Source organism: Erinaceus europaeus, chromosome 3, assembly GCF_950295315.1.
Source record: "Erinaceus europaeus chromosome 3, mEriEur2.1, whole genome shotgun sequence".
In the NCBI taxonomy this organism is placed as follows: domain Eukaryota; kingdom Metazoa; phylum Chordata; class Mammalia; order Eulipotyphla; family Erinaceidae; genus Erinaceus; species Erinaceus europaeus.
This window is the reverse complement of record NC_080164.1, coordinates 43,462,008-43,480,783: the sequence shown is the minus strand read 5'-3', so window position 1 is coordinate 43,480,783 and position 18,776 is coordinate 43,462,008. Positions and strand designations below refer to the sequence as shown.

Here is an 18,776-nt window from a genome sequence, read left to right as displayed (position 1 = left end):
TGCTTTTCAGTTTGTCCATTTGCCTTTCCCACTTATCAAATGGCAAACATCCCTGCATCTTAAAAAAGCAAAATCTGTATTCCTGCCAGCCTTCCCCTTGCCATGTCCCTTACAAGGTTCCATGTCTCCCATTTCCCCACCCCCCATGTGCTCCCGAGTCCTGTTTGACCTGCCCCTACCACTTCTGCTGACGATAGTCACTAAGCCTGACTACCACCAGCCCCTTGTAGCTGAACAATAGCCTCCTGCCTGGTTTCACCCCACCCTTGGCCATTTCCCCACTAGATTGTTCCACCCCATCCCCCTTCGTTTCTGTACCTCTGACATTACTTCTCTCACCTCTCCATCCCTGTCACCCATACCTCATTATCTCTGTCTACCAGAGGGTCAGTTCTGGCTCCTTCGGCCGCTCTGCTTATAGCTTCATGTTAGGAACCTCTGCTAGGGCTTCATGTTCATTTCCGCAACTTCTCTGTGGCTCCCCAGTCAGTCCACACCTTCAGCTGACCTCTGCTGAGCGGCAGACCCACCAAATCAGCTATGGACTCCTCTCCAGGCCCTTCAGCCCCTCACACCCAAGATGTTCGCAGCTGACTCAACTCTGCACCTGTTCTCCAGGATGAAGCAAAGGACCAAGATTACATCTACCTCAGGAAATGGTGGATAGGACTCCTGGGGGTGGTTGGGGGAGGAGGAGGGAGTCATAGACATAATGAAGTTTGTGTGGTTGTTCAAGGGTGAACTCCCTTCAAAGTAGACTCTCCCTGTGACATCTCAGGTCCTTCTCCTTGAGCCCAATTGTGTCCGTGTTATCCCCTTTCTAAGTCCCCTGACTCTGTTTCCACTTCCTTCCCACCACTGGCCACACTCCTGATGTCCTCTGCTTCTGTCTAGCTTTGTCATCCTTGCCTCTGATGAGCCATGGGTTTCCCCTGTGCTGTGCCTTTATCTAACTGTGCTTTTCTTGGCACCTGGGATGTCGTGGGGGATTGATCAGTGGTGAGGTCACTGGAAAGATGTCACAGGCCCAGCCTTGTTGCCTCAGGTATATGTAGGGATCCCACATACCTAGAGGTTCACCTGTTGGGACTGTCTGTGTCTTACTGTGTCTAGTCAATGCTAGAAACCAAAGGGTCTGTCCCATCCCTGACACCCTGTCCCCTCAACTAGGACAGCATGTCCCTTGCATCATCAAAGTCCTCAGCAGAATAAATCTAGGTTAAACCTGGCAGTAAGACTCTCTCACTGCCAGACAGGTGCGATGACCTCTAAGGAGCATATAAGCACCTAGGGTGGGGGGAAGTGAGGGTGGGAAGGAAGAGGCATCTTTGTAGCTCCCGTAGGGTAGAGGGATGGGGGAACTGTTTCAAGATTCTTTCACTTGGTGGGGGAGGGGGTGCAAAAAGATCACAGCAGAGCATACCCCATCATCTAGATAAAGGGCTGGAAAGGACCCAAGGGAACCTGCCAAGCTTCGGAAGCCAGGCCTGTACAGGGTGGGGTGGAAGTCCCTGCTTCACTCTTATCCATCCCCCATGTTGTGCCTCTCCCCACAGACGGTAAATATTGGTGTTGTGACTTCATTAATAAAGGCTTCTGTGAGCCTGAAAAACATGGAATCAGGATGAACTATTTTCTGAGCTGTGGGCTTGCCAGGTTTGCTAATTTGGGAGTTTTTGGGCCCTCTCCAGGGAACAAACCAAAGAGTCTCTCGAAGAGACACAGATGCAGCCGGGAAAGGGAGAAGAAGCTGAGGAATGATGCTCCCTCCCCTCCCCCGACTCCTCTTTCAACTCCTCCTCCCCTCTGGGGTGCTGGTGTGTGTATGTGTGTAGGGGGGGGAGACAGGACACTGCAGGGATGCAGGGTGGTAGGCAGGAGCTTCTTGGCCAGGCCTTCCCTGAGTGAGCCTGGCTTGGTCTAGCCTCCCAGGCCCTGCAGAGTCTGATGGGCTGGGGTCTTGCTGAGTACCTGCCAGAACCCCACATACAAATCACTGAAGTGGAAGGAATGACAGGGGGAGGTGGTATTCGAGACTCTCATGACTTAAGTCAGGTACCTCACCTGCAGAGAGCAGTCTTTGTCCATCCTCTTGTCTATAGAAGTTTCCAGGATTAACCTCTGTGGCCTCTGCAGTTGCACAACCCATGCTCTTAACATCTCTGCACTTGGCTTACATTGACGACTCCTCACAGGTGCTATGATTGCTCTCCTCATGCAGTGGGCTGGGCTTCTTCTGCCCAGGAGGTAGCCAGGGTCCAGTTCACAGCCTTTTCCTGGAACCCCAGCTCCAGGGCAGCCATGCAGGGGGAGGGGTGGGGAGGCCAGCAGGCTGATGGGTGCAGACCCAGCCAGCTTTCCTGTCAGACGAGTGCTGCCAATGCGGAGCCAGACATCGGGAACAGGTTTAACCAATTACCCGGGCACCCCATCTGCTGTCTGGGGTGTGTGTGAGGGTGAGTGCATGTGAGGGTGTCTGGGAGGGCTGTGTGTGTGTGTGTGTGATTGTGTGGGCACACGTGGGTATATGGCTGTGCACTTACTTGTGCTGTATGGAGCTGCAAGTCCCTATCAGATACACACCCCTCCCCCACATATGTCAAAGACTGTGGCAACAAATTTATGGTCTTCCTGGGGGGGGGGCGGTAATTTCTGTGGGAAACCCACACTACAACCCCGACCTCCTATCATCGCCCATTTTGGGGATTTATCAGAGCCTGGACCTGTGTCTTCTCTTCAGTCACACTGTCAGGTGTCTTTTTTCTAGCAAACCTTACCTTCTTCCTGCTCATTCACTTAATTTTCTCCTACATTCATGCTTTGACCTACTGCCCCCTCTATTCTCTTTCTGACACCACCTTGTTCTACTGTTCCTTAGTCATGCCTGTTTGGCAAAATCACAAGGCTGCTTGAACCGGCTATGTCTAAATCCCAGCTGCCTTTGTGGCTGAGTCCCTGAGGACGCCAGGCTAGCATGCTTAATGGGGGCTACTGGGAGAGTAGAAGGAGGAACAGAACGGATCTGGAGAAGCTAGCCCCTCACCCTCAAACCCACACTATCTGCATCCATTCCCACCTCCACTTGCTTCTTACCACTGAGACCCTTCTGGCTAGAAGGACTCTTTCATTTCCTGGGGTACCTCATTCCTGAGTGGTTCTTCTTCTCTCCTGCTGTTACAGTCCTTTCTACTCTTATCTGTTAGTTTCCACATGCCCAAGAGTTTCCCTTCTAACGCCTGTCACACGGTCATTGCCATGTTTCTCTACTCAACTCACAGCCTCTTTTCCTTTTTAATTTTTTATATTTATTTTCCCTTTTGTTGCCTTTGTTTTTTATTGTTATTGTAGTTACTATTGTTGTTATTGATGTCATTGTTAGGACAGAGAGAAATGGAGAGAGGAGGGGAAGATAGAGAGGGGGAGAGAAAGATAGACACCTGCAGACCTGCTTCACCGCCTGTGAAGTGATTCCTCTGCAGGTGGGGAGCTGGGGGCTCGAACCAGCATCCTTCAGCCAGCCCTTGTGCTTTGCGCCACATGTGCTTAACTTGCTGCATTAACTGCCCGACTCCCTTTTCTTTTCTTTTCTTTTCTTTTCTTTTCTTTTCTTACCAGAGCACTGCTTGGCTCTGGCTTATGATGGTAATGGGGGTTGAACCAGGAACCTCAGGAATAAAATTCTCTTTTGTGTAACTATTATGCTATCTTCTCAGCGCCATAACCACATTTCTTTAAATAATTGAATTGTCTACACTGACAGACTCAAGAGTATCCACTAATCTGTCAACTACAGAAATCTGGTGTTTTCCCTGACCACACACAACAGATACCATTCTATCTGGGTCCTTCCAAGAGATATACCTTGGTCTTCATCTCCCCCCAGCACTCAGGGCCTCCTAAGTATGTGGAGAAGCTCTTTGACATGAAGCACTCTCATCTCTTGTCCTTGTTTTCCTCTTATTTGCCAGGGTTACCATGACAAGTGCCATAGACTGTGGTCCAGGAGATGGCACAGTAGATAAAGTACTAGATTCTCAAACAGGAGGTCCAGAGTTCAATCCTTGGCAGCACATGTACCAGAGTGAGTCTGGTTCTTTCTCTCTCTCTCTCCTCCTTTCTCATTAATGAATAAATAAAATCTTAAAATCAAACAAACAAAAAATGACAAGTGCGACAGACTAGTGTTTTAAACAATAGAACTTTATTCTTCAGTCTTGGAGTATGGAGGTCAGAGGGCAGGGTTTTTTTCTGAGGCCTCTCTCCCTAGATTGCAGATGGCTGACTTTATGTTCATGTGGTATTCTCTCTCTCTGGTGTCTGTGTCCAAATACCTCTTTCTTAGAAGGAGGACACCAGTCTCACTGGACTAGGAACCAGCTGATGATCTCATTTTATTTTAACTGCCCCCTTAGAGACCCTATCTCCAAGTACAGTCACATTCTGAGGTACTTACTGGGTATTAAGATTTTAAAATTTAAAAATATATATATATTTATTTATTTTCCCTTTTTGTTGCTCTTGTTTTTTTATTGTTGTAGTTATCATTGTTGTTGTTATTGATGTCATCGTTGTTAGATAGGACAGAGAGAAATGGAAAGGGGAAAACAGAGGGGGAGAGAAAGATAGATATCTGCAGACCCTGCAGGTGGGGAGCCAGGGGCTTGAACCAGGATCCTTAGGCTGGTCCTTGTGCTTTGCGCCACGTGCACTTAACCCGTTGTGCTACCACCCGACTCCCAGGTATTAAGACTTCTATGTATAAAATTGGGGGAACACAATTCAGCACAGAACCTCTCTCCTGAGGCCGAGCCTCCTTAGAAGCATGCAGACCATAGAGATGGGAGCTCCTCAACTCTTTTATTTTTATTTTTTTACCAGAGCACTGCTCAGCTCTGGCTTATGGTGGTGCAGGGAATTGAACCTGGGACTTTGGAGCCTCAGGCATGAGAGTCTCTTTGCATAACCATTATGCTATCTACCCCTGTCTGCTCCTCAACTCTTTGTGGAGGATCTCAATAAATGGCAGCATGACAGTGTACAATGTCCAGTTTTCCCCTCCTGGGTGCCAAACACAACCAAATGTCTCCTGACATCTTGACTTGGTTATTGCACAGGGACCTCTAAAAACATGCGAAACAGAATGCATCCTTCTTCCTTCTCTATTCCTTAGTTCAGAGCAACACCAGAACTACGTCTTTAATTGACCAAGCCAGAAACTTCTCAGGATGACTCCTCTCAGTCATTGCCCCCACCCCCACCCCTAGTCACCCAAATCAGGAAAGTCCTGCATTGGTTTACTTCTCTTTATTCCCCTCTCACCACCTGCTCCATGTCCCTCACCTTGACCTTCATGGTGGCCTCCTATCTTGTCTTCCTGAAGTCTTGTCTCTGTCCATGGTACCTTACATTCTGCTGCCAGAAGAATCCACACCCCTAGTGAAAGACACCAAGGGCTCTCAACTGTCCAGGGGTAGCAGCTGCCCCAGGACCTCCCCAGTGGCTTGTCCCTTATTCTCTGATGACACTGAGCTCCCTGCACTCACTCCTGGAGTGATGCCACCCTTACAAGTGGAGGGGGGTACTTTTCAACCCCTTTCCTTGCCTTACTCCCTTACTGGGTTTGCATAGGGGTGTTAGGGGAAGGCAGCTGGTGCCTCTGTTTATCCATTTATCCACTTTGCCTCTCCTTTCTTTTTAAAATTTTTTATATTTATTTATTTTCCCTTTTGTTGCCCTTGTTTTTTTATTGTTATCATAGTCATTACTGTTGTTGTTATTGATGTCATCGTTGTTAGGATAGAGAGAAGTGGAGAGAGGAAGGGAAGATTGAGATGGGAAGAGAAAGACAGACACCTGCAGGCCTGCTTCACCGCCTGTAAAGTGACTCCCCTGCAGGTGGGGAGCCAGATCCTTCAGCCGGTCAGTCGTTGCGCTTTGCGCCATGTGTGCTTAACCCACTGCGCTACCGCCGGACTCTCTACTCTCCTTCTCTCTCTCTCTTTCTTTCTCTCTTCCTTTCTTCTTTTCTTTTTAAACAATGCTTAGGACACTGATGAAGATTGTGAATCATCTTTAAATAAATCAGTGTCTAGACACTGAATTCTTATAAAAAATATTTACTTATTGGATACAGATTGAAATCAAAAGGGAACAGGGAGATAGAGCAGGAGAGAGAGAGAGAGAGAGAGAGAGAAATACTTGCAGTACCTACTTCATCACTTGTGAAGCTCCCCCCACTCGCAAGTACAGAGTGGGGGGCTTGAATCTGGGTCTTTGTGCATTATAATATGCATGCTCAATTGGGTGTGTCATCACTGGCCTTGTCTTTTCCTTCCTTTCTTTTTTCTTTCTATTTCATCTTTTCTTTTCTTGTTCTTGTTCTTTTTTTTTTTTTTAATTTACCAGAGCACTGCTCATGTCTGGCTTACAGTGGTGCTGGGGATTGAACCTGGGAACTCTAAGCCTCAGGCTTGAAAGTTGTTTGCATAACCATCATGCTGTTTCCCCATCCTTGTCTACCTTTTCTATGCCCTCTTGGTTCTTGCTTTCATTCAGTCTTCTCTTCCATGAGGCTAGGGTCTGAGGGTAGGAGGAGGCTCAAATTCTCACTCTAGCAGAGCAAGTGTCTTTGTTGAGAAGCCAGGCTGACCTTGGACAAAGCTGCCAGCAGCTACTATGGAGTAGGACCACTGGCTTGCGAGAGACTCCTGGCACTGCAAGGAAGCACAGACATGTCGGGGTCATGTCTTACAGGGAGTGACTGAGACTTTTCTGTTTGGGGGGTCTAATCAGTGGCAGAGGAATGGATGGGTAAGATGGCAGGACCAACAGTAGCTCTGGGTCGCTGAGGGAAGTTTCATTCTGAAAATGAGGCTGAACTCTCTGGGGCCTTGGGAAAGGGTCACTCATCACTGCCTAGCATTCTGGCTCTTTCTAACCATGGCCTGAGTTGGAGGAGGGAGGCCCTAGGGGCCAGTGGGGGATGGAGGGCTGGGGAGACTGCATTCCTGGAGTGTCAGTGATCCCTGGGCAGGGCAGGAGCTGAGCCCCCAAACCAGCTAAAAACAACAAACAGCTCCCAGGAGGGATTTGTGTCTGTCCTGAGAGTCAAGGATTTCCGCCTGCCCCACCTGATGATGAAGGCTCTTAGCAAAGAAATTCCCCAGGGACCAGAAGCCCCCTGACCTAGTAGTATCACTGTGAGAGCAGACCCACCTCCCCCCAGCCCCCTCCCTTCTCCCACTCTCTTCTGGAGGGACAGCTCTCAGGTGAGAGGGGCAGCAGCAATTCTGATAGCTGGAAGGATTGAGGAGACTGATAGCTGAGGATTGTGGGTGCCTTTCTTGCCTGGACTCTTCAGTACCTGCACCTGTCCAGTGGGGACGCTGTTCTTGACTACAGCTCAGGACATCAAGGCAGTGCTAGAGAAGCCTCAGACTCAAGGAAGACACTCCATCTGATCAAGTGAATGGGTGAGAAAGGGGGTGACCAGCTGGAAGTTAGAGTCTCTCTGGGGTTGGGCTGAGGTAAGAACCTGGGTCTATCTGAGCCAACCATGATGACTTTTCTCCACTCAACGGTTCCCCTGATATGGGTGGCTATGACTTCTGCCTGTATTGGTGGGAGATACTCTGAAATCCCAGAGAAAAGACCAGGACCCACTCACTCCCTTGGAACTCTGGAGGGCTGCCTGGAAGAAGATAAGTCATGGCTGAAAAGAAGTCCTGAGTCTGGGTTGTAGAGGGATACGTACGGAGCAATCAAGGGCGGAGTTCCAGAGTTGATGTGCTGCAGATATAAGGTAGTTTTCCACTTGACCCACCTCACCCCCAAGGTCTCCAGAATGTTGAGGAATGACTCTTCCCTTTCCAGTAGCAGAGGTATAAACAGGATGAGAACCAACCAAATTTCCTTATTGAGTGGGTCCTTAATTAGCTCTCCACAGCTGTGAAGGGGCATTTACTTGGAGAGTTTCATTCTACCCATTTTGCCCAGCTCTTTGCCTTTACACGTTCTGCTGTTCTTCCCTCTCTCCTTCCCTCCAGACCTCCCTGGAAAATCTGACCTGCTCTTGGGTCCTGGGTCTACACTTTCCTTCTATGAAATCTGCAGGCAGCTGTTAGCTTGTTCCCACTGCTTTCTGTACTCTTACCACAATTCACAAAGCCAGGTTCTGGTGCTTTAAATCCATCATTTATTGCCCACAGTGTGTTAGTATGATAAAAAACACAGAGACAGAGACGTGTTCTGAGCAGGTGAAGAAGATATAGCAAAGTTTCCCACTTGTGGCTGAGACACGTGTTGATGCCTCACTCTCACTAGCCCAGGGCTAGAGAACCACATTGCTTCTGTCTACTCACTTCTCCTTCTCAGGACCCCACCCTTCTCCCAGGCAAGATGCACAGGACAGGAAGCAGGCCTGCTCACCATCAGGAAGTGGTTAAAGGGTCTGTCAACCATCTTGGTTCAGCAGCCATCTTGAGCTTTTGGCTTTGTGTTCTCAGAACAGTCTCTAGAAATGGGAAAAGGGCATCCCCAAGCCTGAAAGGAATGTTCAAAGTGACCAGAGGATGGTCAGACAGGTACACAAGCACTAGAGAACCAGTTGCAGCTATGCCCTGTATTCTGGAATAGCAGGGTGAACCATGTCCTAAGGGTGGGTCCAGATATGCATCCATCTCAGCTATGATATAACCTGCCCACTAGACTTCCCCTCCTCTAAAATGGTCCACTGAATCTGTCCCCATCATCTAGAAAGACAAATATCTTTTGAAACTCACCTAAAATCACATTTGAAAGCATGACTAAAGACAAAGTAGCTAGCTTATGAGATGCTGAATGTCACAGGACTTGGGTAGTCATAATGGAGGGGGAGGCCTTTGGAGAGGGTGAGAGTAGGGCTGCGGTAGGCAAATTTTGGTCCCACAGTAAAGTGCACAAGAACATGACCCTATGAGAGGTGAGGCAGGGTGAACCTGTTGTGGAGTGGGATACAGACCTCCACTTTTCAAAAGAGAACCCGGATAGACCCACCCCATCATTGGCACATTCACATTGTGGCGGGATTGGTTCATCTACCTGCCCCTCCAGTACTCAGCATCTTCCCCTCTGCTGTCTTGTCCTCTGTGCTTATCTCTGCTTTCTCCCTTCCTCATAGGCAGGAGACACAGTGTCCTCAGGTAGCATCCTGCAGAGCTAACTGTGGAAGGGGGCACAGTTACCTGGCTGGGAGGTTCTTGGGGAGGTACGTGATGTCAGCCCATGGAGGAACTCCAGTATAGCCATCCAACTCTTAGACATGAGCCCTTCTTGCATATGAGGTGTATGTGTCACCTCTGGGCAGCTCTCTCCCCAGATGGGGTGCAGGGTGAGATATAGCATGTGGGTGTGGCCCCACACTGAGCTATAACAACACTTCCTTTTTCACAGCTGTCAAGTGTTTGGCAAAAGTCAAGAGATCCCGGGATGTGGGAACAATACAGAGACATGATCCAGATTCTCAGGTCAGTTGCTGACTATTTCCAAAAGGACCCGCCTCTCTCTCAGTCCAGTGTCCATTTTCAGGATGTGTCTGGGATGAGCAGCATTGAACAGGACAGGCAAAGGCAAGGTCTAGCTAGAAGAGTCACTGGGAACCCCTTGATCCAGTCCTCTGGTTCCAGAAAGAAGTGGAGGCTCCAAGAAGGGCATTGGCTTGTCCGAGGCTACAGTCTCCTGGCATCAGGGCTACAGTTCACCATTCCTGCTGCCTCTTGGGTGCCTGCAGATCTGGCTTCTGTGCACTCAGGCATAATACTCTCCTGCTCAGGAGGCAGAGGGCGGGGGCAGGCAACCTCAAGGGTTAGAAGACTGTACACCCACAGCTGTCACTCAGTATCATTTCTTCTGAGGGTTTTCTGTCAGGAGTTGGGCTCATTGCAGAGGCCTCAAATGGCTCAGAGGGTCCATGAAGAGTGACCCAGCCCCATTGTGTCACTGGACTTCACTCTGTGGGACTGGTTCTGAAGGTATGGCATGAATAAAGGCCAGATGCCAGCTGTCCATGGAATCTTCCAGAGGCTCCCCTTGCTGACTCCCTGAGTCAGCTCCCTCCCATCCTCTCCCCAGACAGGGAGCCATCAGATCTAGTCACTGGAACATCTCAGCTCTCCCAGCCTAGCCACCAAATCTGCCAGCCCCCAGCCTACTTCACTCCCACCACCTGCCCATCTGTCACATCTGGGCAGCTGCAACCAAGGCTCAGACTTGCTTCTGATTTAAAAAAAAAAAAATGAAAGAAAGAAAAAAAGAAACCAAAATATAAAAGGATCCTAATTCTACCCTGTGGGCACTCTACAGTTTTTTCAGCTTCACACGTAATTGTGCTGAGTAGAGTTTTGACAACCCCAGGTAAGGCCCAGAAATGCACTTGATTATTTTTTTTATAGGAAATGTGTCAGAATTCTTCTCCCTTATGTTATCATGTGAACAGATTAGTCCCTACCACTGCAGGCCCAGTGCTCCCCTCCCAGAACAGGCGGCCCAGAACAGTTGGGGTCTGTGTACTCCTCTCCTATAGGCACAGCCCAGGAGACTCTGTCCCCTCCCCAACTCTCCAGCCTAGGACACCGCTCCGTCCTGGGGCCAGCAGCCCCCCCCCCCCCAGCCCCCCTCACAGCCCCTTGTTGTACACCACCGTCCGGCTGCTTGTGGCTCGGGCAATCTCAGGCTCTAACTGGGATGTTTCAATCTGTGGAGAGAGTGAGAGGAAATGTGAGCAGCAGGACTACCCTGGTTACCAGCTTACCCCTTCTTCCTGGTACCCCTTCCCCCCATAATGCCAAATGAACCCACATGTTGCTTCTTTCCAGGGCACTCACAACACTGCCACCTGCCCAGGGCCTCATGCTCTGACCATGCTCCTGGCTGGGTGGATGCCTTGCATTCTGGCCTGTGTCTCTCTCACTGCCATGGACATTGTCCATGAGACTGCACAGTCCCACAGTCCTAGAGTTATCCCATCCCTTGATCTAGTCACCACCGAGGGCTGCTCACTGAGCCTCTTTAAATTCAAACCCCCCAGTTTGCCCCCTTGACTCTCATAGTCCTTTCTCCTTCTAGCACTCTTCTCACTCTCCCTATTTACCTTTAGCTCAAAGAGATCTCAGACCCTAGATTCTGAACAACTCAATCTTGATACCCTGCCCCTCAAACCCAGGCATAGTGGCCTAGAGGCCACCACTTCAGCCATGCCCTAGATCCAAGCTCTTTCTAGCCCCAACTGTCAGAATGCCCATGTGGCTGATTCACATTCTCTGGGCTTGAGCCTGATCACCCAATGAGGACCATGTAGAATTCACCATTTCCAGCAACCAGTAGTGCCCATGTCCAGACCACATTCTACCTATTTCCTCTTCTTCTCAGTGACCTCCCTAAATCTTCCTCCTCAGCCACCCTTCCCTCAGCTCCCGACTTATCCCAGCAGACAAGCCTTCTTTCTACTTCTGGAAAAAGGCAGAAGGTATCAGAAGAAGCCCCTTGGTATCCCATCATCAAACCCACACCTGCCTTCCCACTACTCCCCATAGCAGAGGTCCCTCCCCTGGGGAAGACAGGCCCCCTCCACCCCCTAACCTCTACCTGGAGAGTACACCCCTGCATTACTGTCCCCCTCTAGGCCTTTCCATTCTCCTGACTCCTCCCCATCTGCAAGTTAACATCACAAGATCTCTCCTCAGCCCCACCCCAAACTCCAGCTACCAAACTGCCTGAAGGTGCCACCTCCTCACCTCCCAAAGGCAGTTTAATTCACAGTAAATGTAGCTTTTGCCATCACCCCACCCAACTCCACAAGTCTTTTTGTCCCCCAAGGTTACTGCTGCCTCCTTTTGTGACATGGACTGGGCATTTCTCTGGACCCCTCTCCCCCAACACCAGGTGACAACTCTTCTGATCTGAGGACCCTGGGATCTCACTGGCCCCAACTTTGGTCTGGTGTTCACAGGGACCAGCACCCCACCCTCTTACCACTCCCCTCCCCCAATGCTGATCCACAACCTCTCCTCCATGGAGACCTCCCTAAACCTTCTCTGTGCTCCTCAGCTACCCCTCCCTCAGAGCTCCCCACTCACTCATCCAGCTGCTTATAGAACTTTCTGTGACTGTCTCACAGGCACATGGAGCTGGGTCCATGACAGAAGTGAACTCACTGTCTTCTCCTTCCCCACAGACGCCCTACATCTTCACCCAGTGGTGCTCCTTGCCTCCTCTTTCCTTTCTTTCCCACAAACCTCAGCTGCTCAGCCTATACACAGCCAATGAGAGGCTTCTTCACTGCAAATGCCCCTCATGGACAGCTTCCAGGCCCTGACCTGTCCCTTGGACTAGAGACATGGGAACAGCTACTCACTTCAGTGCCTGGGGCAGTTCCACCCTGACTCTTGGCCTGAGCTAACCCAGCCTCCTTGCCCATTTCCTCTAGTCTTTGGCTTATTTTCCAAGCCTTACTTTAGACATTTTTCCCTTATGCAGTTGGGTGGGGCCCTCTTTCCAGGCCCTCACAGAACCTTTCTTATACCTGAGTTGTAATGTCATGATTTTGAGATTTCTCTCTCTCTGTTCTCCATGTTAGACTGTGAATGTGTGATCTTATGTGTTGCTGTACCCTCAGTGCTGAGTGCTGGTACACAGTAGGTATTCAGAAGTGTTGGGCAAATGAGTGGAAAGAAGAGAAGCAGAAGGCACTGGGGTGATGAGGTTGCTCTTGGAGGCTCTTCTGCAGCCTAGATATTGCTCCAGGGATTGATCTGGTGGTGATGTCTGAGCATCCCCCATGGGGGGCCAAGGAGAAAGAGAGGAGTTATGCTGATGGGGACTGGGGGGGGTTCTCAGTCCCTGACATTAACTACGGGCAGAGTCAAGGTGCTGGACCTTTGTAAGTCGGCTCAGCTAAACTTGCCTTGCAGGTACCTGCCATATCAAGACATGGCAAGCCTGGGGAGGAGGCAGAAGGTACTGTAGACAGACCAAGAATTCAGTCACGCCTAGGTGGACCTCAGAGGCCAGACAAGAAGGGCACAGTATGGACTAAAGCCACTGTATATCATGGAGGTTCCAGAGAAGGGGGATCCTGTCCCTAGAGCTCCTGGTCCCCAATGCTCAGGTTCTGACCACTTGAGAGGGCCAAAGAGACAAGAGCTACATTGAGGGCACAGGCCTGTTCCCCACCCCCTTCTTCAAACCCTCCCCACCCCAGCCGGCCTCCGGGTCCCCTCCACCCCACCCGCTCCCCTCATCTCCACGCTGCCACTGACACAATGCACAGCGCCCACGCTTAAAAATCTAAATGCTTTTGAAAATGTTTAACCTAGTTAGACAAATTAGCAAAAATTTGTGCAAAACAATTTAGGTATTTAAAATATTCAATGTTTTTAAAAAACTGGAAAACTGTTCTTAGCTTTCAGCTGCAAAAACCAACAAAATATAACATCCCAGCAATCTTACCATGAGGTGTAACATAACCCTTCGGGAAAGCTGTTAAACAGCTACTGAGGCATCCTGGGAAATAGCACTTCATTTATTCAAATGCACATATGTCAGGCTTTTGCACCATATGTCATTCCAAGCTATTTACAGTAATAATTAAATCTTAATCAACGTTTAACCTCTGTAAAATGTTTGAAGAATCCTAATCACCCTTCAGACTGCACTAATGAAGGAGAAATATATAAACATAAAAGGAAAATGATGCATAGATATCACACTGGAAAGAACAGTAATTGCAAAATTGTATTTCTTTTAAATATAATCAGTAAATGATGTAAAGTAAGCCAAGGAGTATTTTAAGTTAAGACATCTTGGATGTCAGAGGTGTGAGCAGCTAATTTTGTTCTGCTACCCATAACAGATGTAGCATATTTTATTTTAGTGCCATTATTAGCAACTTCCCATGCCGGCTTTCACTGAAGCTCTGAGGCCCACATTAAAATCAGAGAGGCTGATCACCACCACAGTGGAGGACCACGGGCCAGGGCCACAGCCTGCTCGACCCACTCCCTGGAAAGCGACGGCCCGGGGCGAAGACCAGGGCCTCACTGGCCCAGCAGTGGCTGCCAGGGACCCAACCCCCCTCCCCCACCCCCTCCAGGCTCTCTGCCACTGTGCTGAGAGCTATAGGTGGAAGGAGACCTGGGGGGGGGGAGGGCGTGGAGAAGCAGACAGTGAGAAGGCTGGTGGTCAGTGAGATGAGTCTGGCATTCAAGGCTTTCTCTCTCATTCCAATCCCATTAACCCTCGAGTCCTAAGATGTTTCTGACGACTGCCATCTCCAAGTCCTAGGACAAAGCAGAGATGGACAAAAGTAGCCCATGCCCTGGAGAAGCTCCACGTCTGGGGGGAAGAGTCAAATATCTAAGCAGATGGAGCCTAAGGAGAGTGCCATGGAAACTGGGGAGTTAGCATCGATTGACAAAAGAACAAGGAAGGAAGGAAGGAAGGAAGGGAGGAAGGGAGGGAGGGAAGAATGGAAGAAGGCAAGCTTTTTAAAATATTTATTTATTTATTTATTTATTCCCTTTTGTTGTCCTTGTTGTTTTATTGTTGTAATTATTATTGGTGTTATTGATGTCGTCATTGTTGGATAGGACAGAGAGAAATGGAAGGAGGGGAAGACAGAGAGGTGGAGAGAAAGATAGACACATGCAGACCTGCTTCACCGCCTGTGAAATGACTTCCCTGCAAGTGGGGAGCTGGGGCTTGAACCACAATCCTCATGCTGGTCCATTAACGCTTTGCGCCACGTGTGCTTAACCCGCTGCGCTACCGCCCAACTCCCGGTAGGCAAGATTCTAAGAGGAGGTGGGCCAGGAAGAAAATGTTGGGTTTTTGACAAGAGAGGCAAGGAAAAGCTTGCAGGTTGGGCAAAGGGAAGCTTCACTTAGCTAGCATGGACTGTATGATGTGGTAAAGTTGGGGATGTGGAAGAAATTGGAGGTGGGGTGGGGTCAGACATGGCTTTGTAGGCCACATGAAAGTGTTGGCACTTTTTCTGAGGGTCATGGGGAGCCAAAGAATTCAGAGTGGGGGTGGGGGGTACATGATCTAGGTTCCATTTCAAAGAGGTCCCTCTCGTGGTGGTGGGTATGGACGGTGCACCAGGACAGTGAGTGAGTGAGCGAACAGAGCGGGTCCTGCCCTGTGAGGCTGCTGGTGGGGGCTGAGACTCCAGTGAGCCTTGCTGAGGATGAAACCCATAGGAGTTGATGACCAATTCCATGTGGGGGTGAGAGGGAGGTGTTGAGGATGACTGTGTGCTGAATGACTCCTAATTCTAGCTCGGGAGCCGGGGTGGCTGGTGACGCCATCCTCAGAGGCAGAGAGAATGCAGGAGGCGGTGGGTCAGGGTGGCGGTGGGTGGGGAGGTGATGGGCCTGGGTGGAGGGGCTGGGAGGCAGACAGGTTCTGGGTATGGGGTCCCACATGGGGGGGGTAGTCTGGGCAGGAGAGCGAGCCTGGGTTGTAGAGCACAGCCACAGCCCCAGGAGAAGAAGTGTGGCCAGGAAAGCAGATGGAAGAGGCCGGCGCCAGGCCTGGGGAACGGGTACAAATGAGAGGTGGGTGCAGGGAATGAGCCATGATGGCGGCTTGGGGGACCGGCCCCAGGAGCAGGGAACAGCAACAGAGGGTGTCACAGACACTCCGCAGTGTGGACACTAGACCAGTCATTTTCTGAGTGCCCCCTAGAAGGGCTGAGAGGCCCAGATCTTCACCTGTTCAGTGCTGCTGTGGCCACAGCCTCTTGGATCCATCCTGGATCAAATCAACTTCCCATTTGCTAAGGCCCGGCTGCGTCTCTGGACAAAGACCTCTCAGCATTTTCAGATCTGATGGGTACTGGGATTGTGGGGGAGTCTTCATCACTAGGCTCAGCAGGCAAGACTGAGCAGAGACCCCCTGGAGATCATTTCTCTGAGGCTGGGGTGGGGGAACATGGGGTGGTGCTGGTAAGTGGATATGGTGTAGGCACTAGGTGAGGGCCAGTGTGTCCTGCTGCCCTGACCAGTCTTGGGACTCAAGGGCTAAGGTCAAAGGGCTGTGCTGTGGGGTCCCTTACTGCCTTTATTTAATTTAATTTTATTTTTTGGGGGGGCAATGAGTAAAATGCAGAACCAGTTTTACATACCATGTCAGCAGTAGAATGAATGGTGTGGTGGCCATAGTGGCTCATGGGTAGGCTGTGTTAGGCAGGGGTGCCAAGGCCCAGTTCTGAGAAGTAGGGTTGCCCATGTCAACCTGGTGAGATTAGAACTCTAGAAGAACAGGCTGAACATAGGACTTGGTGCTGCCAACAAACAAGCTTTGAGAGAAAAAGGGGCTGGACAAGGTTTAGCCACAAGGACAAAAGGTAACCCAGTCCCAGGTGGTGGGTATACAGAAACCCAGGGGTCCCTCTGTTCATCTTCACAGGCATTGGATGGGCAGTTGGCAGCTACCAGAAGGAATGGGGTATCTGGGCTGGGGAGTCAGAGCTCTAGAGGGTGCAAGGATCAGTGAGGAAGCTGAAGTTATTAGTCTACATTGATCAATAGCTCCCCAAAAGCCCCCAAACTGGAAAGGAAACATGCCCATTCTGCCAGGTGACAAGTGGGGTTGTTTGCACTCACTGACTCCAAGGCAGAACCTTCATCCTGGATCCCAGATGGACTCAGCTGGACCCCACATGTCAGAGCCCCAACACCCTTGTAAAGAGTCCCAGACTGAGGCTATGTGTGAGAGCAGACAGGTCCAGTACCTCCCCAGCCTCCCCCAAGCAGCCACCCCCCAACCCCCCACCCTCCGCACACATCAGTTATCTCCCCTTCTTTCTCCCAACCCCCTAGATCAGCTTGACAGCCTTTTTAGTGGCACGGGAAGGGTTAACCCGAGAGCAGTTTGCCTGTCTCCAGGCTCATCCCTGGGTGGGGAGGCAGAGTCAGGAATGCATGTGGGGCCAGCTCTGCCCCGCAGCCTGGGAGCACACACACACCTGCAGCCAGCAGCCAGCAGCCAGTGGATAGTTTACATATTTGAACCTGGAGCTAAGGTGCCGAGACATAAACAGGAAACTGGATCCCCGGCCTGTGCCCCCTTCTCAGGGGGCTTTTACCTACTACAAAGAACTTCCTCCTCCCCCTTGCTTTTCTTTGGGTGGCTTTTCTGCCTCCTTTTCAAAGACGCAGGGATGGGGGGGGGTGGGGGTTTCGGCATGACCCTGTGACATGCCTTAAAGCTGCCTCCTGTTCCTGGACAGGGATCCGGGCCTTTGAGGGTCTGCAGGTGATGGCAACATTGACACACAGTCCAACACCCAGGCCAGCACCTGGCTGACCTTGGTCTGCCTGGGGCTTCTGCCAGGCCTAGAGGCAATCTGCCTACTAGGCAGCCACATCCTCACCTCACCTCACCAGGGCTGGGCAGGCCTCAGTCCTGCTCACACACATCCAGGCCATCTTTAGGGAGACTCTCCTGGACGCCCTGGAGAATAAGGAGGTTAGTTTGAGGCTGGAGAGCCACTGAGGCCTGATTCTGGATCCCTGGGTCAGGCACCTGGGCTCCCGCTGCCTTCCCAGTAAAAGTCAGGCTCCTTGGCTAGCCACTAAGTTCTTCTTAGGATCCTCACCCCTATGAATAGATCTGCTTTCCACTCATACACATTGTGTGTTTAAACTTTGGGGGCTGAGTACTATATCCTCATCTTTAAGGCTGCCTCTTCCAGGAAGCCTCCTCTGATTTTCTCAGGCCCTACTTATTGCTGCCCCCTCTGGTGCCATTCTCTGCCTCCTTCCACCCCGAGTTTTGCATGTCTATCTCACTTCTAGTTGCAGGCTAATGTGTATCCTAACCTGCTGTAGATAGTAGTGGTCATTTACCCCACCTGTGAACCTCCCAAATTTGCCCTGTGCATAGTCTGTTCTTGCTAAAAGTTAACCCAACTGATTTGCAGCTCCCAAGTCCAGGGATCCTGTCATCTACTGTTCCAGCTCACCTGTACCATGTGCACCCAGATGATCCTCAGGACACCCCCCTCCATCCCTATTGGAGTTTTACAGTGTTCCAGATGCCCTCTGGTGGACCAACCTCAGACTCATTCTCTGTCCTCCCTCTTCTCAGTCTCAAGGCCTCTGTATTCCTACAAGGACAGTGAAGGAAAACAAAACTGAGAGATGGGTGACAAGTCAGGGGTGGGGGGCAGGTTCTGACAGCCCAGGAGGTGTTGCTGTGTAAGACCCCCATCTTACTCACAGGAGTCCCCAAAGGCTGCCGGGACTGAGCCCTCGCCGTGGCCAATCATACTCTCAACACCTCACTTGCAAGAAAGGAGGGCCAGGGAGGGACTGGGTTTCCTTAACTCAGCTGGCTGGGACGGTCACGGGGCAGGCACGTGTGTGTGCATGGCGTGTGCTTGTGTGTGGGCCTGCGTGCACACGCAGGTTTGGGGCGGGGGTGTGTAGGGAGCAGGCAGCATGACAGGTGGCGTTGGCGTTCCTGGGCTCTGAGTGGCTTTGCCATCCCCATCCGTCCCTCCTGGGGGGTCCTGTGGGCAAACTCCAAGAAAGCAGCGGGCGGGGAGGCGGCAGATTTCTGATGGCAAAAATAGCCCACTTTGGAGTTCAGTCGGGACTGATTAAACCAGTCAGTGAGAAAAACCCCAAACAAACATCTCCAAGTGAAGTTGGAGAAGGATTTGAGACTCCTGGGGAGGAGGGGGCCTCTGCTCTGGTTGACAGCCATTGCTTGTGAGCTCAAGACATGACCATCTC

General features: G+C 50.7%; 1 protein-coding gene across 2 annotated transcripts in view; it reads right to left on the bottom strand.

Moving 5' to 3' along the window:
- Positions 1–8,171: 8,171 nt before the first annotated feature.
- The window catches only part of SFXN5 (sideroflexin 5), a 50,015-nt gene continuing 39,410 nt past the window's right edge, over positions 8,172–18,776 (bottom strand). The window contains exon 5 of one of the 2 annotated variants that reach the window (XM_060187098.1): positions 8,172–10,729. In XM_060187098.1, coding sequence (XP_060043081.1) covers positions 10,652–10,729 — 78 coding nt within the window. In that variant the 3' untranslated portion in view covers positions 8,172–10,651. Of the gene's footprint in view, positions 10,730–16,833; positions 18,146–18,776 lie in introns of those variants that run through there. The other variant, XM_060187099.1, reaches the window with a different exon arrangement.